This window comes from Pelecanus crispus, chromosome 11 (assembly GCF_030463565.1).
Source record: "Pelecanus crispus isolate bPelCri1 chromosome 11, bPelCri1.pri, whole genome shotgun sequence".
In the NCBI taxonomy this organism is placed as follows: domain Eukaryota; kingdom Metazoa; phylum Chordata; class Aves; order Pelecaniformes; family Pelecanidae; genus Pelecanus; species Pelecanus crispus.
In genome coordinates this window covers 1,572,671-1,594,546 of record NC_134653.1, presented here as the reverse complement: position 1 = coordinate 1,594,546, position 21,876 = coordinate 1,572,671, and the positions used below count along the sequence as shown (strand labels likewise).

The 21,876-nt window shown below is 65.7% G+C and overlaps 2 protein-coding genes across 5 annotated transcripts in view; one reads left to right on the top strand and one right to left on the bottom strand.

Moving 5' to 3' along the window:
* The window catches only part of TRAF7 (TNF receptor associated factor 7), a 36,539-nt gene extending 31,473 nt beyond the window's left edge, over positions 1-5,066 (top strand). For 2 of the 4 annotated variants that reach the window (XM_075718137.1, XM_075718136.1), the window contains 8 exons: positions 286-368; positions 790-829; positions 1,253-1,369; positions 2,496-2,618; positions 3,439-3,558; positions 3,766-3,897; positions 4,450-4,569; positions 4,820-5,066. In XM_075718137.1, the coding sequence (XP_075574252.1) occupies positions 286-368; positions 790-829; positions 1,253-1,369; positions 2,496-2,618; positions 3,439-3,558; positions 3,766-3,897; positions 4,450-4,569; positions 4,820-4,834 (750 nt within the window). In that variant the 3' untranslated portion in view covers positions 4,835-5,066. Of the gene's footprint in view, positions 1-285; positions 369-789; positions 830-1,252; positions 1,370-2,495; positions 2,718-3,438; positions 3,559-3,765; positions 3,898-4,449; positions 4,570-4,819 lie in introns of those variants that run through there. The other 2 variants (XM_075718138.1, XR_012831460.1) reach the window with 2 other exon arrangements.
* Positions 5,067-8,108: 3,042 nt separating this feature from the next.
* Positions 8,109-21,876, bottom strand: part of CASKIN1 (CASK interacting protein 1) — a 34,334-nt gene continuing 20,566 nt past the window's right edge. Inside the window, 18 exon segments of the mRNA XM_075718687.1 lie at positions 8,109-8,205; positions 8,613-8,839; positions 8,841-9,025; positions 9,113-10,181; positions 10,183-11,225; positions 11,304-11,442; positions 11,887-11,988; positions 12,085-12,195; positions 12,623-12,720; positions 14,413-14,500; positions 15,508-15,626; positions 15,777-15,837; positions 19,720-19,875; positions 19,960-20,054; positions 21,049-21,157; positions 21,525-21,587; positions 21,589-21,634; positions 21,709-21,839. Coding sequence (XP_075574802.1) covers positions 8,109-8,205; positions 8,613-8,839; positions 8,841-9,025; positions 9,113-10,181; positions 10,183-11,225; positions 11,304-11,442; positions 11,887-11,988; positions 12,085-12,195; positions 12,623-12,720; positions 14,413-14,500; positions 15,508-15,626; positions 15,777-15,837; positions 19,720-19,875; positions 19,960-20,054; positions 21,049-21,157; positions 21,525-21,587; positions 21,589-21,634; positions 21,709-21,839 — 3,939 coding nt within the window.

Sequence of the window (21,876 nt, the reverse complement as noted above, 5' to 3'; positions counted from 1 at the left end):
CTCTGGTTCAGCGCGTTGTGTTGGGCCTGGGCTGTGAAAGGCAGTGCCGGAGTGAGCTGATGCGTGCTGCTGTCCGGTGTCTCATTAACTTCAACCTGACCCTTTGCAGTAAATTTCCTTTCCTAGACAAGCTTATCTCTGCCTGGGAGCCCGGAAGGCAGGTGCCCAGGTGACAGCCTGTTTCCTCGTTTCCATGCTTTTGTGGCTTTGCTGACATCCTGCCCGGGTCCCCAGCTGCTCTGTCTGCCGGCGTGTGACCCTCTGCTGACTTGTGTTTCCTGTTAGGTGTGGGATACCTGTACCACATACAAGTGCCAAAAGACCTTGGAGGGTCACGATGGAATTGTACTGGCTCTCTGCATCCAGGGGTGAGTGGAGAGGGACACCTGGCCCTGCAGGAGAGAGCAGGGAGAGCACTGGGGCTGCCGAGCCTGCCCTTACAATTCCCGTCCTCGGTCCTGCACGCGCCACGATTGTGCATGAGAGGCACATCTTGCCTCTTTCCTCTTTAAAAATCAACAAAGCACTTATCTCTTTGGCCTCCCCTGCTGTCCTGCCTTCCTTCCCTGGTCACCAGCGGGGTGCCTGGCCTCCTGCTCGAAGGGCCAATCCAGCCCGGCCTCCCCACGAATCCTGGGCTCCGCTCCTGGGGTTGGTGTGTTTAGTCCTGGCCCAGTGAGGCTGTGGGACCGCAGCTCCTCACCCAGCACGGTGCCTGGGAACGAGCTGGGACCCTGCACTCGTCGCTCTCCCTCGCTGACCTCCTTTTGTTTTCTGGTGACATTACAGGAACAAGCTGTACAGCGGCTCTGCTGACTGCACCATTATTGTGAGTACCCAGGACCCCTGCTCCGCTTCGCGGTTGGGATGTGAGAGCTACAGGCCAGCCCCAGGCTGTTGTAGAGCAGGGACCTGCATCCTTTTTTCTATAAGGCTTTTCAGCTGCCAGTGGTGGAAGACTGATAAACCCGTGTGTGCTTTACCCACTGCCTTCAGCCAAGTTACTCCTGGGTTGGATTTGGGTGTTTCCTGCAGGCTGCATTTCCCACTGCCCACTCCTGCGGTGCTGGTGCTCTGCGCTGGGGCAGGGTGCTCAGTCCTGATCAAGCCAGGACAGTGGCTCGTACCAGTGCCCTGTCCTGCCTGTGTTTTTGCCTGTGTGTGATTGCCTGCCTTCAGAGCCAAAGAAGAAGGGCTCCAGCACAAGGGGCCTGCCTCTGGCCCTCACAGGCATTCTTCTTCTCCTTTGCAGGTCTGGGATATTCAAAACCTGCAGAAAGTGAACACGATCCGGGCACATGACAATCCTGTTTGCACTTTGGTCTCCTCGCACAACATGCTGTTCAGCGGCTCTCTCAAAGCCATCAAGGTAGAGCTCTGGGGTGGCTCCTCTTGGTCTGGTTGGGGACCGATGGTACAGACTGTCAGGCAGCAGTGTCCAAACAGGAAGAAAGTGGCATCTTGATCTGTAGGTGACCTTGTTACTAAGCTCTCCTGAGCCACACAGAGAAGCACAGCTACACAGAGCAGCCAGGGCTGCAGAGGTTTAGCCCGTGCTCTGTGCTGAAGTCAAAGATGTTAGGGGACCTGGCTGAAAAAATAACTTTTGTTTCTTCTAACTCTGTAAACCTGAGGCTGCCGGTGGAGTATCTTGGCAGTTCCCGAGTGTGTGTGTCCTTGGGCCCCCAACAGACCTGCTCAGACCATTGGGAGTTGTGTCTGGGGTCCAGAATTGGCTGGGGATTCAGGCTGCCTGTTTTGAAACCCCCTCCAAAGGATCTTGAATCTGCATTCTTTACCTAAAGCATGCAGAAATCAGGGAACAGCTTTGCAAGTTGCCCTTTAAAGCCTTGGCTAGATTCCCTTACTTCTGCTTCCAGCTCCTGGTGAGACGGCTTATGGGACCATCCGTCTGTAAGAGGGCGCATGCTCTTTTCTTTATCTGGGGCCTGGAGAGGTTCAGCTGTCTAGAGAGTGCTCGGGGCTGGAGGAGCAGTGAGACAGCACTAAGCAGAAGCAGAACTTGGGGCCTTTTGTTTTTGTGCTGCTTTGGAGCGGCAGGGTGAGATCCGTCAATCCCTGTGTGCTGGGAATTTCGGCCAGGGTTTCCCAGGAGCTCTGGGAATGGAGCTTTGTGGGGACAGGCTGGGAGTGGAAGTCCAGAGCAGATCTTGACTGTAGATTTGGTTTAGGTTTTTCCAGCCCATGGCTCTGCTAGGGAAAGGTCTCTGCCAGTGATAATGCAGGCTCCAGGCGAGCTCTCCCAGGCCCTCAGGGAACATGCCTACTCAGCGTAGGGATTGTGTGTTTTATCTGCAAGTCAGTGGGTTCAGGCGATTCCCATGGGGCAGGAGAGCCAGCAGGAGCTGGGAGGGCCTTCTGCTGGTGGGGTGGGCAGGGGTGGGCAGCGCCCGGCCCCCGAGCTAGAGGCTGACCTGTTGTGCCCCGTCACTGAGCCTCTCCTCTGTGTGTGTGTGTGTTCGTGCTTTCCGCAGGTCTGGGATATTGTAGGTACCGAGCTCAAACTGAAGAAGGAGCTGACAGGTCTTAATCACTGGGTGCGAGCGCTGGTGGCTTCTCAAAACTATCTCTACAGCGGATCTTACCAAACAATCAAGGTGGGACCCTGAGACTCGTGGCGACTGTAAGCTATCGGCTCTCCCCGTGCCTCTACGTATCTGTGTGCTGCAGCGTGGGTTGGTGGAGCAGGACAAAAGGTAGCTGCTAGGATGTGAGAGTGCTGCTGTAGTGTTGCTGACACACTAGATTTTACCGTGCTGATTGCATCTTTGCCGGCACAAAGGCTGGGCTCTGGCTGGTCCTTGGGAGCACAGCTGCTGGGGGATGCTCACTAAGATAAAACGTGGCCTCACAGCTACGGCACCTCACGCTGCCTCTGCAGCTGCCGCAGCGTTATCTGCGCTGACAGCCCTGCTGATAACAGGAGAAGGTCACTGGCTGGCTGCAGAGTTCCCATAAATCCATGTGTGGTTTCTGAAATGCCCTCATCTGTGTTGGCTCAGGCTTTGATGAATAGTTCACCTCTCAGCATCTGGGTGACACAAGAGAATTTGAAGTTTCCCTCCTCAGCGTTAATAAATCCCTGTTAATTTGTCCACATCAGTTTTTAGTGCTATCAAGGACTGGGTTGTGTGTGTGCACATGTGTGTGTATAGTCACACACAGAGGGTGTGCAATCTCCATGACCTTTTTCAGCCTGGATGTTCAAAGCTGGGCAGCTAAATAAGATAGCAAGACTTTGCTCATCGGTACTGAACATTCCCAGCCGGACAGATTTGTCCTTAAAGATGCAATCTGGGCACACACGGAGCCAGGCTGACTCCATGCGTGGCTGGAGAAGAGCTTCAAGGGAGCTGCCTCCCGGAGAGGGGTTCCTGCATGGGTCTTACCCTGCCTTTCCTCCGGCATCTCTTTCAGATCTGGGACATCCGCAACTTGGAGTGTGTGCATGTGCTGCAGACGTCAGGAGGCAGCGTCTACTCCATCGCTGTGACAAACCACCACATTGTTTGTGGCACCTACGAGAACCTCATCCATGTAGGGGCTGCGGGGTTCGATGCATTTGCTGGCTTGAGGCTGGGGGAGAGGGGCAAGGAGATAGGGGCCTGGCTCTGCCGGTCCCCTTTATGGCACGCCCAGAGCGTGGGTGCACAGCACCCAGCCGAGAGGTGGAAACACCTCTCGGAGGAGAAGTTGGTGGTCTGCAGCCCAGTGCAGTCTCCGAGCCCCACTCTCCTCCCACAGGTCTGGGATATAGAGACAAAGGAACAAGTCCGCACGCTGACTGGGCACGTGGGTACGGTCTACGCCCTCGCTGTCATCTCCACGCCGGATCAAACCAAAGTCTTCAGTGCATCGTACGATCGGTCTCTCAGGGTACGTGTCCAGGGATGCGCAGCTGCGTCTGCATTTGGCACAGTGGTGAAAGAATGGACAGCCCTGAGGGAAAGGGACAATGGGGGATCCTCATCCCTGCATGCCACATGGCCTTGTATTTAATTTGTGTCACCTGGCTCGAACCCTGTGACACTCAGTATCCCCCGTCCCTCCCGGTGCTCGGGATGTGCCAGAGCTCTGTGCCGCTCGCTTGGCTCACGCCTCCCGTGTGCCCGTAGAGGTGGTGGAGTCCCCATCCCTGGAAGAGTTCAAAAAATGGGCAGAGGTGGCACTTCGGGACATGGTTTAGTGGGCATGGGGGTGTTGGGTTGATGATTGGACTGATGATCTTACAGATCCCTTCCAACCTTAATGATTCCTCGTTTTACTTTCATTAAAAAATAATCCAGCCACCAAGCCAGGAGGCGTGGGGTTGCTACTCTCCCCTTAACTGGTTTAGTGGTGGACTTGGTAGTGTTAAGTTAATGGTTGGACTGGATGATCTCAAAGGTCTTTTCCAACCTAAACGATTCGATGATTCTATGATTCTAGGTGTGGAGCATGGACAACATGATCTGTACTCAGACGCTGCTGCGACACCAGGGTAGCGTCACTGCCCTCGCAGTCTCCAGGGGCCGCCTCTTCTCCGGCGCTGTGGACAGCACTGTAAAGGTTGGTTTCCTCAGGCTTCTCCTTGATGGTTCGGGCTCTTCCAGTACTAGAACTAGGGCAGTAAATGAGTTAGGAGCTGTCTTCAAACCAGCAAGGGGATGGTTCTCGACGGGTGGGAGGTTTAACTCCTGACAGAGGGTGTTGTGGATGCTGGAAGCCCAAAGGGAAGCTCCGCAAGAGGATGAAGAGAAGCCCACAGAGCTGCTCCGAACCACCCCTGCCATGGGTTCCTCTTGTCTCTGCTCCGCAGGTCTGGACGTGCTAGCGAGAGCGTCACGCTAGTCCTGCACACTGAAAGACCAAAAACTCCTCCCCTTCGTCGGCCTGCTGGGTGACTAACACGACTATGAAATAACTGCTGCAGCTCCCCTCCGCACCGACCACTGCCTGCCGCTGCCCATTGGCCGGTTCCCCCACCCGCAAGGACCCCGGCTGGCAGCTCTCAGGACGGGTCTGGCCCACGGACGCTCCAGATGTTCCCTCAGATCTGCCGTATACGATTGGAAACGCAGAGGAAGCCGTTCCGCTGCCAGCGCCTTCCGCACAGCACCGCAGGGTGCCCTCCTCTGCCTGCGTCCCCCCGAGCCGGGGAGCATCCTCTGGGGCGCGGGCCGGGGCGAAGCTGGGCCTCGGGGCCGCGGCAGCCCCACCGGGCACCGGCACAGATGCGGCGCGGGCCTCGGCCAGCGCTGGGACTCGATGGTTCAGCGTGTCGCAGGCGGGAGCCAGCCTGGCCAGGTCCCTTTGTAAATGGTAGAACTGAGCATTAGGCCTTGCCCTGGGTTGGGACCCCCACCCCTTTCTGTCTCTAGTATTTAATTTTACTGCCAAGATGTCAGGCTGATCCATCTGGGAAGAGGTGTTTTCTTGAGTAGCCAGGTACGATTTTTACGCCACAGCTAGTTCTCAAATCAAGTAACACAAGCCCATTGTTCACCACCCTGTAATAATGGTCTCCACATTAAAGAGAAAAAGCCTTCGTTGCTTTTTTACTCACATTTTCTACTGTTTTTAAGATTGTAATATAGATTTGATTATTTCTTCATTGACAATAAAAGCGGAAAGAATTGTTCCTGGCCAGCGTGAGTTATTGCAGGCTCTCGGCGGGAGCTGGCGGCCAGCACCGGTCCTGCGGCAGCTCCTGCCCCCAGCCTGCGCCCATCGTTCGGCTGCGCTGGAGGGGTGGGCACGGCCGCGGCGCCCGCTGTGAAAAATGGGCTGTGGGGACTGGGCATCCTGGCAGTTCCCAGGCTGCTGCAGCACCCTCAGCACCCGCACCCGGCCCGGGCACAGGCACCCAAGGGTGGCCTCGGGCTGCGCGGCGCCTACACCCGGCAAAGCACGACCGCGCCACGAGGACCCACGTGCACCGCGGCTGCCGGCACCTGCTGCGCCGGCACGGCCCGGGACCCTGCGGCCAGAGCCATCGCACGCGACGGCTGATGCTTTTTGGACACAAAGAGTTGTGGCAGCCCGGCAGGGGTTTTATGTTTTTTTTATTTTTCTTTAAATATTTGTTGCCAGACTTTGTATAGGAGCAAACTTCTTCACAGCACCACGAGCCATCTACTATTCAGAATAGGAAGAATAAGACGAGTAGAGGTGAAATCTAAGCACAGAAGAGCAGGGAGAAGCACCAAGATGCATAGCTTGACAGATGGGATACGATACAGAGTCCATAACTTAATCATAAAAAATATATATATGTATATATCCATCATGTAGAACTTTATGGATTTTTTTTTTTTTTTTAAGATACATATTTTTTTCTTTTCAACAGATATTTTCAGGCGGGTGATTTTTTTTTTTTTTCCTTATTTTTAAAGTCTTTTTTGTTGTGTTTGTTTTTTTTTTTTTTTAAAGAAATTTCAAAGTTGTGCCAAACACATCTGGATCAGCGACCACAACGGGAGAGACGGGCAGGGAAGAGAGAGAGAAGGGGGGGGGGGGGGGAGAGGGAGGGAGGGAGAGGAAGGCGGAGGGAGAGACCACTCTGTACGTCTCAAGAAAAGAAAGGAACAGCAACACTTTGTTTTGAAACCACAAGCAAAAAATGCATTCATCAGGACTCAAGCGACTGAACCAGACTCCAACTCCAGTTTATACAGGAATATACAGCGGTGCGTCCCGGAGAACGCATGCGAGCACACGCACCCCGCGTGCACACACACGCACACCCACGCACACCAAATGCCGAAAAGAAAGAAAAGAAACGAACCCAAAACCTGAAGACACGCCGAAAGAAACGAAACACCTCCAGTATAAGAATTAACAAAAACCTCCATAAAACAAGGCACATCCTTTGAGTTCTTAATGGTGGAAAAATAAAGACGCGACACTGAATCCCAACGGAAAGACCCGAACAGAACTGCTCGCACGTACCTTCCACCCAGAGAAAAGGTAAATATTGTGCTACTCGTAGAATGAGTTTGCCACAAGACACACAGCTTAGTATAATCTAATAGTTTTTCTCAAGCTAAAATCCAGTTTTCTCTTGATTTCTTTTAAACTGCTTTATATATAATTGCTAATATTTTTAAATCTTTTAAATATATATTTGTTAAAGTTTATTCTTTTTATTATTTTGGGGGTGGGGGAAATCTGGTTTATATCTTTTTTTTTTTTTTTTTCTTTCCCCTCCAATAAATTAATACTTCTTTATAGCTTATCACTGCCCTCTCCCCGACGGGGAGGGGCTGGGCAGGGGCACGTCCCGCTGCCCCCCGCGCCACCGAGGGCCCCGAGACGGGGGCGTTCGCTCCCCGATTTGCAACCAAGGCGAAGGAAACCCCTTCCCCGGCCCGAGGCGAAGCCCCTGCCGAGGGGAGCCCCACGGCTGGGCCCCCGCACCCCTCGGGCAGCACCCCTCCCGGGGCAGCACCCCTCCTGGGGCAGCACCCCCCCGCCCGGCGTGACGCCGTGGCGGGACCCCGCGCCCTGCCCGCCCCCAGCGAACGACGACGGAAAAAAGAAAGAAAAAAATTTTTTTTTTTTAAAAAAAAAGGAAAATTAAAAAAGGAGAAAAGAAACCCAAGTGCATTTGCCCAGCCGGACCTGCCACCAGCACGGCCACCAGCAAACGCCATCGACGACACGCGGCACGCCGTCGACGGTGCCGCTGTGCCGGGCAGGGCTTGTGCTACATTCGGGCCGCGGCGACCCGCGGCCCCGGGGCCAGCAGGATACGGGCGCAACGGCGGCGGCCACCGGACAGGTAGGTAGAGACACCCCCCTGGAGCCCCGGCAGCCGGCGGGGGGAGCGTTTCGGTCCGGGGCGCGTTGCTTTGCTGCTTCTGTTGTTTGTTTTTTGTTTTTTTTTTTTTTGCTTCTGCAAAAGGGAGTCCTGCCGGAGCCGGCGCCGAGTCCGTGAGCACAATCCTGAGGTATCTTCTTCTTTGTGCAAACCCCGAGGGACGGGATGTCCGGGAGGGGACGGCTGTACAAAGGGGACAGGGGAGGGCGGCGGGGCCGGGGGGGTCGTGGATCGTTGTGCCCTTGTGCCCACGTAAGCCCTGAGGTTCGCGGGGCCCTGCCGCCCCTCACTCCAGCATGGCGTCCAGCTGGTCCGCCAGGTCGTCGAACATGCTGCCGATGTCGTCCAGGATGCTCACGGTGCTCTTCGACTCCACGGCCGAGCTGGGCGAGCGGTGGGGACGGGGTCAGCGCCGCGCACAGGATGGCAGCGCCGCAGGGGCCCCGCTGTCCCCGTCCCCCCCAGCGTCACCTCCCCAGCGCAGACCCCGGCGCCAGCCCCGCTCCACGGCGCCAGCTCCGCGTCCCCCGCGTCACCTCTCCCATGCGACCCCACTGCACCCGCACGCCCAGGTCCCCCTGCCCGTGCTGCTCCGCCGCGGCGTCCGCCAGCGTCACCTCCCCAACGCGGCGCCCTGCAATGAGCCGGCACGGCGTCCCCGCAACGTCACCCCCAGCGCAGCCCTGCTCCCGCCATGGTGGCACAGCCTGACCACGCGCTTGCAGCCTCCCGCCCCGCCATCCCCACGCAGCTCGGTGGCACAGCGCAGCCCCGCGCCCTCCCCCGGGACCCCCGCGCCCCTTACTCTGCCGCCTGACTGTCCTCCTGCTTGATCTTCTCCTCCACGGCCTGCAGCGCGGCGGCCAGGGACGCGCTGGTCTCCTCCAGCTTCTGCTGCGCCAGCTCGGGGCCGGCGCTGTCGACGGAGGGGCCGGCGATGGCGGAGCGCGGCGGCTTCACCGGCACCTGCTGGGGCTGCGCGCCGGGCGAGAGGGGCTTGGCGGGGCTGGAGCAGAGCGGAGGGCGGCGTGCTGGACGGCTTGGCGGCGGCGGCACCCAGCTGCCGGGCCGGGGACGGGGCCGGCGTGGAACCGGCGCTCACCGACTGGATGGCAGCGTGGGGCTTGGGGGGCTTGGGCGCCGTGGGGGGCGGCGTGGGCTTAGGGGACACCGGGGGCGGCGTGCCGTGGACCCGCTTCACCTCTGCGGAGAGAAGGGAGAGGGGCAGAAGGGCAGCAGGGCTGGCCGGGACCCCCGGCGTCCGCCCTGGGGAGCTGGCGGGGCACCTACCTGGGCTGCCGGGGCTCGGGATGGGCACCTTTTTGGGGACGGGCGCCGGTGGCCCCGGCACCTTCTGGGGCGGCTGTGTCAGCACAGGCTTGGGGGACACCGGCGGCTTGAAGGGCTTCTTGGGCTCGGCAGGCGGCGGGGCGTAGTCGGGGCCGTCGGGGCGGGCGGTGGGCGGCGGGGTGGGGGGTGGCTCAGCCCCGGTCAGCTCGGAGGCCGGCCGCCGCTTGACGGTGCCGGTGCCGTTCTGGTAGACAGCGAGCGGGGCCGGCTCCAGCACCGGCTCCTTGTCCTTGGCCTTGGGCCGGCGCTTGACAGTGTCGGACTCGGTGAGGACGAAGCGGACGCCGTCCTGCTGGCTCTGCCTGGCCCGGATCCGCCGCTTGAGCGTGGCGCTGGCCTCCACCTTGGCCAGGTCCCCGTGGCGGTGGGCTGGGGACAGCCCCTCGCCCACCTCTCCCCGGGCTGGCCCCAGGGGCCGCGGCCGCTGCTTGATGGTGAGGTTGCCCTCCTCGGCGAAGGGGATGCCGTCTGGGGAGCCGCCGCGCTCGACCCGCAGCCGCTCACCGGAGCCGTCGGCGCCCGCCTCCGACCGCACGCTGTCGGCACGCTCGCGGCGGGCGGCTGCCACCAGCCCGGTGACAGGGCCGCTGATGGTCCGGCGCCGGTTCACCACCTCCCCATCCAGCCCGATGGCCTCCTTGTGCTTGACGGTAGCCAGGACGGTGGCCACGCGGGCACGCTCAGGGCTGCCCGGGGGGGCCCCCGGCTGCAGGTAGTAGCCCTCGGGCGCCTTGGCCGGCCCCGGCCCGCCAGCCCCGTGTGGCTTCTGCAGCGCCAGCGCCCGGGCCCCGCCGCCGATAGAGGACATCTCCAGCATGGCCGCGATGCTGCGCACACTGCCGGCGCTGCCCGTGTCCACGCTGCCGCCCAGGTCACTGGCCCGCCGCTGCTCCCGGTGACTCTCCCCCTCGGCGGCGGGGGGCCCGGCAGCTGCCTCACCCTCACCCTCCTTGGGGAAGTCCTCGGCCATGCCGGCACTGGAGATGGCGGAGCTGGAGCGCTTGGGGGGGCGGCGGCGGGGGCCCCTTCTTCTTGGGGCGGACGGCGAAGGACTGGCTGCGGTTGACGTTCTTGTCGCCGCCGGCGGGCGCCCGCACCGAGTGGCTGCGGCCCACGCGCCGCTGGACGGTGGCATAGGGCCCCGCGTCCGGCACCAGCAGCTCGTCCCGCTCCTGCTCGCTGTCGGAGGCAGCGTAGCGGTTCAGGCTGTGCGCCCGCTTCTTCGGCCGCCCCGGCTCCTCCTCGCCCTCGCCCGCCGGCGGCAGGCACAGCACCGGCACCGAGACAGGCAGGACGGGCACCCCCGGGGGCCCCCCCTCGCCCTCGGTGGGCTGCGGCAGGACGTAGGCGAAGCCGCGGTGGGTGGGCGACTGGGGCAGGGAGCGGGGCGACGCGGGACGTTCGCCCGGCGGCAGCAGCTGCGGGGTGGGCTTCACCTTGGCGGTGGCATGGGGCGCCGGCAGGCCCTGCGGGGAGGGGGGCCGCGGCTTGCCGGGGGTCTGCGGCGGCGTCAAGTGGCCGGCGGAGGATGGGAAGGGCTGCCGGGGCTTGCCAGGCACCGGCGGCACGCTGGCGCGCTTGACGGGGTGACCGTGCCGGGGCGGGCGCCCTTCCTTGGGTGGCGCGGGGGGGCCCTCACCGGCCCCCTCTGCCAGGTACTCCTGGCTCTTGGAGATGGCGGTGGCCGGGGCAGCCCGGGGGCCATCCCCCAGCAGCTCCTGCGAGCTGCTCATCAGCCTGGTGCGGCCGCCCAGCCCCGGCGGCGAGCGGTAGCCAGGGGCCGCAGGGTTTGCCACCTTCTCGGGGGGCTCCTCGGGGGCTTCGCCTGTCATGGCCACCTGCAGCTCGCTGCTGAGCTCGCTGTCCTGGAAGGTGGTCATCTTGGGCGACTGGCACTCGGGCGGCTCCGACGGGGGGGACTCGATGGCCAGCACCTCCGGGCACGCCGCCGCCGCCGCCTTCCTCTTCAGCGTGCCTGGCTCGTACTTGCCCAGCTCGGCGCGCTGCAGCTCCGCCAGCTTCTTCACTGCCAGCATCAGCTTCTTCTGATGGCCTGGGGACGGCACGCGGTGTCAGCGGCACTGCCGGGGGCTGGGGCCACCACAGCCGGCACTGCGGCACGGCATCTTACCCAGCTTGGTGATGCCGATCTCCTGCAGATCCTCCCAGGTGATGTCCGTGATGAAGTCGATGTTCTCGTAGCCGTTCTCCACCAGCACCTTGTAGTACTGGGAGAGGCCGATCATGGAGAGCCACAGCGCCAGGTTGGCCTGGGGAAGGCGCAGGGCACGGCTCAGCGCCGGCTGACAGCGGGGTCTGGCCCTGGCACCCTCCGGCACTGCGGCACGCAGGGGGGGTCTCCCCGTCCTGCTGGGGGATGGCCCCCGGGGACTTCCCCATCCCCACGCTGTCCCTGTGCTCCACAAGCTCCCGGGGCCGTGCCCAGCCCGGTTCCCACGGGAAGCCCCTTGCTGTGCCCGGCCGACGGGGCAGGAGGGGTGTCGGGGGCACACGTGGTGTCACGTCCGTGCGGTGACGGCTGAGGGGATGCGCGCAGCTTCGGGACCATGGGATGCGGGCATTGTCCGGCAGTGGCGAGGCAGCTCCCACCCTCGTCCCCCTGTGCCACCCCCTCCCTGGAGGGGACAGGGCGGAGGGGACTTGCTGCCACCCTGGATGTGGCTTTGGCGTCCCCAGCCCCGCGCAGCCCTTACCGGCTTGTACTCTGGCAGCCATTCGGGGATATTGAGGTTGTTGATCTCGGAGGCGATCTTCTTCCTGTGCCCTGGCTTGGTGACGCCGATGGCCGTGAGGTCCTGGGGCAGAGACAAGGTGGGGGTCAACACCGCCCTGCACCAGCCGTGCCCCCCTCCCTGCAGCACCAGCCAGCCCCGGCGGCCCCACGGCCTCACCTCTGGCGTCATCCGGCTAATGGTGGTGATGTCGTAGCCGGCGTTGAGGAAGTTGGGCGCGTAGAGCTGCAGCTGGAACTTGCAGAGCCACTGGTACACGGCCTCCGAGCTCTGCGGCAAGAGGGACAGAGCGGCTTAGGGCAGCCCTGGGGACGGGGACCCACCGCCCCTGCCCGTGCCCCCCGGCGCTGTCTCAACACCCTGCTGGGAGCCGGCACCGCAGAGGGGCTGCGTGGCCCCGTGGCTTGGGGTACCCCGGGGCACACGTCTGTCCCCCGGGGCGTGCAGGGGGCTGGTGCTGCCGAGCTGGGGGGGCCAGCAGCCGCAGGGCTGGCTCACGCCGCTGGCTGACGGCACGGCATCTCACGGGCACCGCCGTCGCAGCCAGCACCCGCAGCCCTGCCAGCCTTGGCGGCTGTGACACCAGGCTACTGAGGCGCCCGCAGGTGGGCATAGGGGGGTGGCCCCGTCACGTGGCTGTGCCTGTGCCCCCCGCACCCGCGGGGCACCCCGTGCCACCCCGGCACTCCCCGCTCACCTTCCCCTCCGACGGCGGCTCCATCTTCTTCAGCTGGGGCTCGGCGGGGGGCTGCGGGGCGTACGGGGAGCTGGCCACGCTCTGCGACCGCGACGAACCTGCCAGAGAGGCAGCGGTCAGCGGGGCCGGGGCCACACACCCCTGGGCTCCGGCCAAGCAAGGCGGGGAGCCGAGCCCCTGCCCCCGGGTGGGATGGCACAGCCATCGGCACAGCCACGGCCCCCGGGTCGGCAGGGCCGGGGCAGGCACGGGAGAGCAACACCCGCCCCAGCACAGCAGCCCGGAGCACTCTGGGGTGCCCCGAACGCGGGGTCTGCTCCCCCGGGACGGGCAAGTGTGGTGCTGGGCACCGTGCCGAGGCACCACCGGACGGGTCGCAGCCCGTCGCTGAATCCTGGCGAGGCCGGCCGCGCTGGCACGGGGCTCACGGCACGGGCTGCGTCTGCCTGGGGCTCTGCAGGGCACCCAGCCCCCTGCGCCGTGGCACACGCGGCTCCCGGCTGCCACGGTGGCTCGCCCGGGGCTGCCCGCGCTGTCGCCTTTGCCCACCCACCCAGAGCCAAGCGAGCCGGGGTGCCGCGACGCCCGCCATCCATCACAGCCCTGAGCGGAGGGCCCCGGCCAGCCCCTTCCTGGGGTCCCCTGGCTGCCCACCTCCCCCTGGCAGCAGCCAGAGGGGTCCCGCTGCCCAAAACCTTCTGTCCCCGCTCCTCCGGCCAAGCCACCAACACGGGACAGGGCTTGTCCGCCCGCTCTGCCCCGCAGCGAGGGGCCTGGCTGGGGAGGGCAGGCTGGCACCAGCCGCCTCGCACCCCGGACCCCCGCACAGGCACCCCCAGGGTGCCCACCCTCCAGCTGGTGCCTTCACTGGCCCTGGGGGTGACGAGGGCTGCCCAGAAATTTCTGATGGGGATCACCCCCCGCCCCCGCCGGCAACTGCATCCTTCACGCGTGTCCATTCCCCCGCTCCGTGTGTTTGTGCATCCGATGTGTGCGTGTGTACCCCCCCTCCTCTGCGTCTGCGCATCCCCCCCCCCCCCCGCGCATGCATCCTCCTGGCATCTGCATCCCACTTGCGTGGGCACCCTCCTCACATGTGCATCCCCCTGCCACGTGCATCTCCCTCACGTCTGCATCCCACTTGCCTGTGCATCTCTCCGGCATGTGCTTCCCCCCGCAACCAACGCGTGCATCGCCCCCCCCCAACCCCAAAACCCCGTCTGCGCATCCCCCCCCACCCCCCTCCCCAAAGTTTCCATCCCCCCACTCCCCGCCGCCACTGCGTGTGCATCTCCACAGCCCGGGCATCCCCCGGCACCTTCATCCCCCATGTGTGCGCGCGTCCGCCCCGCGTCTGCATCTCCCGCCTGCCCCCTGCCCCAGCACGTGCCTCCCCCGCCACACGGGCGTGCCCCCCGCTGCCGGGGCAGCCCCCGCTCCGCAGCCCCCCGGACGACGCCGGCGGTGACGGGGGACCCCGGTTCGGGCTCCGGCAGGGCTGGCGGGGGGGCCAGGGAAGGGAAGGGGCTGGGGAGGAGGCTGCGGCCCCCCCGCCCGCCCACGCCGTTCCCCCCCGCCCCCCCACCCCCACGGGGCCCCCACTAACCGAGGCAGGAGAAGGCCTGGCAGCAGCCGAAAGGCGAGAGAGTCATTTTTTACCCACACGTTTTTCTTCTGGCGATGGGTGCCGTGGCAATAAAAAAAAAGACAAATCCCTGGATCCACGGCACGCCCGCGGCAGGGCCAGGGCTCCTCCTGCTCCCGGCAGCCGGGCGGCCGGCGGCACGCACCTGCAGGGATGTCCTGCGCCTTGGCCGGCCCATCGCCCACGGCAGTCTCTTGCGCAGAAGCCTTCTGGGAAAGGACCGTTGCCAGCAGCTGAAAAACACCCCGGGAAGGGGGGAGAGCAGGCAGGAGTGAGGCGGGCGGCGGGCGCTGCGGGTGCTGCGGCGGCCGCCCCGCCGCCAGCCCGGGCGAGGGTGGGCAGGGAGGAGCGCAGCAGATCCGGGCTGCAGCAGGGAGAGCGGGAGCAGCACAGATGGTGCTTCGCGGGTGGCGGGAGCCCGTGGCGTCGCGGCACCCCGAATCCAGCCTGACGGCAGCGCCTGGCCCAGGCTGCCAGCACGGGCTGCAGGGACCCCCCCACCCCGCCCGCAAAGCAGAGCCCCCACGGCCGCCAGCACGGCGCTCGGCTCAGGGCACGCGGACCCCGGTGCCCGGCCTGCTCCGGCGTAACGCGGGCAGGATGCCAGGGGAGGCGGGTGGGCTCATGGGTGCCTCGGCCCGGGCACGGGATGCCCCAAGCTGCCGTGGGCAGTGCACAAAGTGCAGGGTGCAATGGAGGGTGCAATGCACAGGGTGCAATGCAGGGTGCAATGCACAGGGTGCAACGTGCAGGGTGCAACGTGCAGCAGGCCGTGTCCTGGCGGCAGCAGGCAGGCGGCTCTGTGCAGCGCGGAGCTGCAGCCGGCAGCACGCCGGTGGCAGCGTGCAGTGCAGCGTGCGGTGCAGGGCAGCGCGGAGGTACCCTGCGAGCGGCAGCAGAGACGCGGCGCGCGGCCTCGGCCGGACCCTTCACGCGTGGGCAGCCCCTGCCCAGCCCTGCAGCCCGGTGGGACGTCGTGCTGGGGGCCGAGCCCGGGCCCAGCCAGCAGCCAGGAGCCAGCTGGGAGGGGACACGCTGGTGGCCACCGTCGGTGACAGCCGCGGCTGGTGGCACGCTGCGTGTCGGCAGGACATCACAGCACCCAGCCAAGCGTCAAACCCAGCCGGGACCAGGGGCAGCTGCCGAGGCTACAAACACCTGCCCCAGGGCAAGCGCCGGTGCCAGGACCGGAGCCGAGTGCCACCGCAGGCTGGCACGGCCGCCTCGGGGCTCGCCTTACCTTGACGCCTTCAGAGCCAGCGTGCAGGGCATGCGCCCCGCTGCCCGTGCTCTGCCCGCTCCCCGAGCTGCGGGCAGAGGCCACGCTGCCCGTGCTGCCCAGGCTGCTGCGGTCGCCACCTGCGCAGAGAGAGGAGATGCCGTCAGGGCACCGAGCCCCACGGCCGGGCTGGGGGACGCTGCGGTGCGGCCCGTGCCCCGCCAGAGCCACCGCCGCGTCCTGGTACGTGCCCCTCCCTGGCGACAGGGAGGGTCCCGGCAGTGCCGTACCTGTGAAGGGTTTCCGCAGCACCCAGATCTCCTCCGTGGGAGCCGGCGCGGCCGATCCGCCCTGCGACGGTGAGAGGTGGGATGGGCTCATGTCGGCCCCGCGGGACCCTTGGTGGCAGAGCAGAGAGAGCAGCCGTCAGGCATGCGTGGCTCCGCCGGCTTGGGCTCACATCAGTGTGGCGCAGGGCCAGCCGACCCGTGGCCCCGGGGCTCGTCGCAGCCGCAGGCAGGGAAAAACCCTGCAGCAAGGGTGTTGGGTCCCACGCCATGCCCAGGGATGCCAGCGCTGCCCCAGGGGCCCGTCCTCCGCCGCTCAAGCAGCTGGCACGGGGTGACAGTGACCAGTCCTGGGACCCCATCCTGCAAGATATCCCCTCCCTGCTGCCAGCCAGGGACAGGCCCGTGGCGGGATGTCCCAGTGCCCCGGCTCAGCCCAGGCAGGGGACAGGGACCGTGTCGTCCCCGTGCAGAGCGGGACGGGGACGTGACCCAGTGTGGGGGAGCAAAGGGAGCCGGGCAAACTCGAGCAGTGGGGAGCAGGGTCCCCACCCCCGCTGTCCCCCAGCCAAGACAGCGTTGGCCGTGCCCCTGTGGCTGCCCGCACCCATCTGGGGGAGGACACAGGGGACGTGGGGCCAGGCACCGGGTCCTGAACCCCCCGCGCTCCCCAGGGTGCCCCATGGCAGCCGGCGACACACGGGTGACACAGCAGCGGGTGAGAGGACCCGGCCCTCCCGGCGGGGCATGGCTCGAGGGTCACCCTCGAAGCATGGCTCCGGCACTGCCTGCCCGCCTCTGCCAGATCCCGCTCGCACCGGGGACGCCCAGCGCTGAGCCCGGGGTGTAAAACAGCGTCGGATGAGATGGACAACAGCCCCGTGAGGCCCGGCGCTGCCGCAGCCCCACTGCCGAGGAGCCCGGCGCAGCCCGGGCATTGCCACCCCCGCTGCTGCCCAGGCCGTTTGCATTCATTAAGCCGCTCGCCCCGCTAGCAGCCGGGCCGTAGCAGGGGGTGGATGGTAGAAGGTGATAAAGTCACCGAAGGAGCGCGAGGGGGAACAAACGGCCACGCTGCAATGGGGCTGGGACGTCCCTGAGCTGCGCGTGTCGCGGTGACACCGAGAGGAACCCGTGCTGCCCGGGCAGGCGTAAGGCTCTGTGCAACCCAGCAGAGCCAGAAAGCTCCGGGGAAAAGTTTTGCTCCCTTGTCCCCGTCACCAGCACAGCCAGCCCGGTGCTCTCCCACCACAACCTCCTGCGCCGCCACCGCCGGGGCACATGCAAAGACCCCCGGCCTGCAGACAGCCAGCGGCAGCCCCCGTGGGCATGGCGTGTGCTGCACCCCTGCAACCCCCCCAACAAATATCTGCTCTCCGGGCACTCCCGACACGTAGATCTGCAGCATCCGTCACCTGCCCGTGCCACGGGGACGGTGCCCAGGGTTTAGCTGGGCACTGCCTGCGCTGAGCCAGCCCCAAAAGCATCCCCCGGGAAAGCACGCCCGGCGCCGCAGCCCCTTCCCGCTCGGAGCACGCAGCCCCGACCCGGTTAGAGCGGCTCGCTGGGTGTCGAACACCCTGCGGGAGAGGCTGCAGAGGGTCCCTGCCCTGCGCCCGCAGCTCCCGGCCGGGCGCTGCGTCCTGGCACAGAGCCTGGAGAGCGGTTTTGGGGGGTCCCTACATACCCAGAGAGGGTGTGCAGGAGAGCGGGGGCCATGGGGAGAGCGTGGACAGCCCTGCCCTGCAGCCGGGGACACCGGGGTGGTGCGGGTGGGCTGTGCCGGCAGCGGAGCCGTGGGCCGCACAGTGCTACAGGAGAAGGCGTGCAGGGGAGGGGGCCGACGGCATGCACGTGTGCACGCACCTGCACGCGCTGCACGCACACGCCTGCCTGCATGCACGCACACACACGCACACATGCACGCGCCTGCATGCACACACACACATGCGCGCGTCCGCACGCACACGCCTGCATGCACGCACGCTTGTGCACGCCTGCACGCACCTGCGTGCAAACACACGGCGGCAAGGGGGAGAGAGGCCGAGCAGAAAGAAAAGACTCGATACACACTTTAAAGGAAAAGAAAGAAATCCAGCGAGAGCACGAAGCGAGCGGTGAACTACCTTGTCCGTAACGCGGCTCGTCGGCACTGCTAGGGGAGAGCCTGTGATAGCCAAAGGAACTGAAAAGAGTCTGATGGGAATGTGGTGGTGGAGGTGGAGGTGGAGGCAGGGAATGGAACGGATGGGACGAGGCGTCACCGTTTAGCACAGCAGCCCCGTAAGCCGGGAGCGGGATCTTTTGGTAGTGTTGGGGGATTGTTACAGTCTCCCATGAACCTGATAATAAAACATAACAAGAGACAAAATGAAAAGAATCAAAATAATAGAGACACGCTCAGCGCCACCAAAAAAAACAAACAAAAAAAACCAAAACCAAAAGGGAAAAAAAAAGGGGAAAAAAGCAGCAAACAAAAAAAGCAACCAAAGGAATGTGGAGAAGCCAGACCCGAGACCCAACCGATGTGGAGCCGAGCCGAGGAGCAGCAGCAGGAGCTCAGCGCACGGCCCGGTCCGGCGGCAGGGTACGGCCCATGGGCACATCCCGCAGAGCCGCCACGGCTCCCCGGCAGGGTACGGACGCCGGGGCAGCCCCGTGCTCGAGGCAGCAACATCACCGTGGGGCTCCCGGCTCCGTGGGGCTCCCACAGCCGGGCTGCCGGGGGTCCTGCTCCCCACAAAGGCATCCCAGGAGGAGGTGGGCTGCAGGCACGGCTGGGCTGGGGGCTGCAGCGCCAGCACCCCCGTGCCCGGCTGGCCAAGCCCCGGTGCAGCCGCCGCCTGCACCCCATGGCGCCACCCCCCCGCTGCACGGGGGCCCAGGGCTGCAGCCGATGGGATGGCTACAAAACCCCACACCCTGGCAAACACCACCACGGAGCTGGCCGCATCCCGGGAGCCATGGACCTCATCCCGGGAGCCACAGACCTCATCCCCATGGTACCGGCACGTGACCCCCACCCGGAGAGCGGCTCTGCCCCTGCCTGTTCGCCACGTGGCACCTCCGCGGCAGTGCCCGGCAGGCACCCATGCCACCGCTCCCTTGGGATCTTGTTCGAGCGCTGCCATTCCCTGCCCGTGCCCCAGAGATGTGGCCGGACCCGAGATCGCGCAGAGCTGGGCAGCGTGCGGCTGCCGGGGCGGGGGGAGCGAGCCGGTGGATGCGGGGGGCCTTTTGACACTGCCCGCAGAGGCACCGGCCCCATCGCACCGCTCCTGGCAGGGAGCATGGTTAGAGGCCATCCCAAGGGACCACGCACCCCATCAGGAGCCTGAGGGAACGGGGACAGCGATGGGGACGGGCAGCCACAGGACAGGGGAGCGGGGAACCCCGAGATGGCCCCTGGCCAGGGAGAGGGTCCCCGTGGGGCAGCGCCGGGTCCCTGGCACCAGCTCTACGCGCGGCTGCTGTGGCCATCCCTGCTCAGACCCCGAGCACCGGGTCCCCCGGTCCCACCGCTGCGCCATTTCCCCCCCACCCCATCCCCAAAAACCGCAGCGACGCCCCCGGCTCTCCCCATGCACCGACCTCCTGGCACCACAGACGCCTCCCCCAGCCCAACACCGTGGGCACCCCGGGGCTGCCGGCACCGACCCCCACGGGCACCGACCCCCGAGACACAAGAGGGGCAGCGACCTCGCACGCTCAGCGGGGGCACCGACCCCACCTGCTCGAGGACACCGATCCCACACGTGCAATGGGGACGCCAACCCCGCACACTCAAAGGTGCCGTCCCCATGCACGCGGCGGGGACACCGACCCCCACATGCATGGGGCGGGGGCATCGCCCCAGTTTGGCTCCACCGGCTGCACCCCTCCCCGACGCCCCAGGCACCGCCTGACCAAAATGGGGCTCCCTGGGGCTGCGGGTTTGGGAGTGGACCCCGCGGGGGGGAGGTGTGTGAGGGGGGGATTATTTGCCTGTTCGTTTGCTTATGGCCTCCACGAGGCTGGAGGGGAAGTAGCCCACGCGGTCGTTGCCGGTCCGGTTGTCGTGAATGCAGCCCTTCCAGCGCCCGTCCGCGTGCTGCTCCAGCACCTGCAGGCAGGGGCCAGGTCAGGGGCTGCCATTGCCAGGGGGGTCCCCCCGGCCACCCCTCGGTCCCCCCCTGGCCACACTCACGGTGATGACGTCCCCGGCTTTCACGTTGAGGCTGGTCAGGTCGTAGTTGTTGCAATAGTCCTTGACGGCCCGGACCTGCAGAGCGGCGGAGGCATCTGCGGGGACAGAGCGGGAGCGTCGCTGGCTGCCCAGCCCCGCCACGGGGGGCCGTCACCCCCAGCCCAGCACCCCCAGCCCTGCCGCAGGGGCTGTCACACCCAGCCCAGCACCCCCAGCCCCATCACGGGAGCTGTCACCCCCAGCCCAGCACCCCCCAGCCCCACCGCAGGGGCCATCACCCCCCAGCCCCGCCGCGGGGGCCGTCACCCCCCAGCCCAGCACCCCCAGCCCCGCTGCAGGGGTTGTCACCCCCAGCCCAGCACCCCCACCCCTGCCGTGGGGGCCATCACCCCCAGCCCAGCACCCCACAGCCCCGCCACGGGGGCTGTCACCCCCAGCCCAGCACCCCCACCCCTGCCGTGGGGGCCATCACCCCCAGCCCAGCACCCCACAGCCCCGCACGGGGGCTGTCACCCCCAGCCCAGCACCCCCAGCCCCGCCACGGGGGGCCGTCACCCCCAGCCCAGCACCCCCAGCCCTGCCGCAGGGGCTGTCACACCCAGCCCAGCACCCCCAGCCCCATCACGGGAGCTGTCACCCCCAGCCCAGCACCCCCCAGCCCCACCGCAGGGGCCATCACCCCCAGCCCCGCCGCGGGGGCCGTCACCCCCAGCCCAGCACCCCCAGCCCCGCTGCAGGGGTTGTCACCCCCAGCCCAGCACCCCCACCCCTGCCGTGGGGGCCATCACCCCCAGCCCAGCACCCCACAGCCCCGCCACGGGGGCTGTCACCCCCAGCCCAGCACCCCCACCCCTGCCGTGGGGGCCATCACCCCCAGCCCAGCACCCCACAGCCCCGCCACGGGGCTGTCACCCCCAGCCCAGCACCCCCAGCCCCGCTACGGGGGGCCGTCACCCCCCAGCCCAGCACCCCCAGCCCCGCTGCAGGGGTTGTCACCCCCAGCCCAGCACCCCCAGCCCTGCCGCGGGGGACCGTCACCCCTAGCCCAGCACCCCCCCGCGCTGCCGCGGCCGCCCCGTGCCCCCCTACCCCGCAGCATCTGCTTGATCTCCTTGCTGGCCTGGCTGGTGGTGAACTGGTTGACGATGTCTAGAGCTGTCTGGTTGTAGGTGTTCCTGACGTGGGCGTTGATCCCACTCTGCAACGGCATGGAGAGGGCTTGGGAGGAGGCTGCCCCTCGCCCCACCACCCCCCCAGGACCCCTTGGGCCGCCCCAAGACCAGCACCTGGAGAGCCCGGCTCAGTGCCTTGGTGTGTCCCCCCCTGGGACCCCCAAGACCAGCACCTGGAGAGCCCGGCTCAGTGCCTTGGTGTGTCCCCCCCGGGACCCCCAAGACCAGCACCTGGAGAGCCCGGCTCAGTGCCTTGGTGTGTGCCCCCCAGGACCCTCGCCCCCATCCCCGGGGAGAGGTGCCCACTCTGCTCCCCTGGCCACAGGGTCCCTCCCTTCCCGCAGCCCCTCCCTGGGCTGGGGGGCATCTGGGGGTGTCGGGGGGGGCCCTTACATCCAGCAGCAGCCGCACCACATCTGTCTTGCCGCACAGGGCCGCCTCATGCAGCGCTGTGCCCCGCCTTGGTTTGCCGGTTGATGTCGATGCCGGCCTGCAGCAGGAGTCTGCGGGCAGACGTAGGGGTCAGCGAGGACCGGGGGGGGACACCGGTGCTGCCCTCCCTGCCCACGGCACCCACCGGATGATGTCGATGTGGCCGTTCTTAGCGGCGAGGTGCAGGGGGCTGGTGCCGTTGGGGTCGGTGGCGTCCCCCGGCTTGGGCTCCAGCAGCGCCGCGCACATGTTGCTGTTCAGGAGCAGTTGGACCACCTGGCTCAGCAAACACAGACGGAGCAAGGGCTGCAAG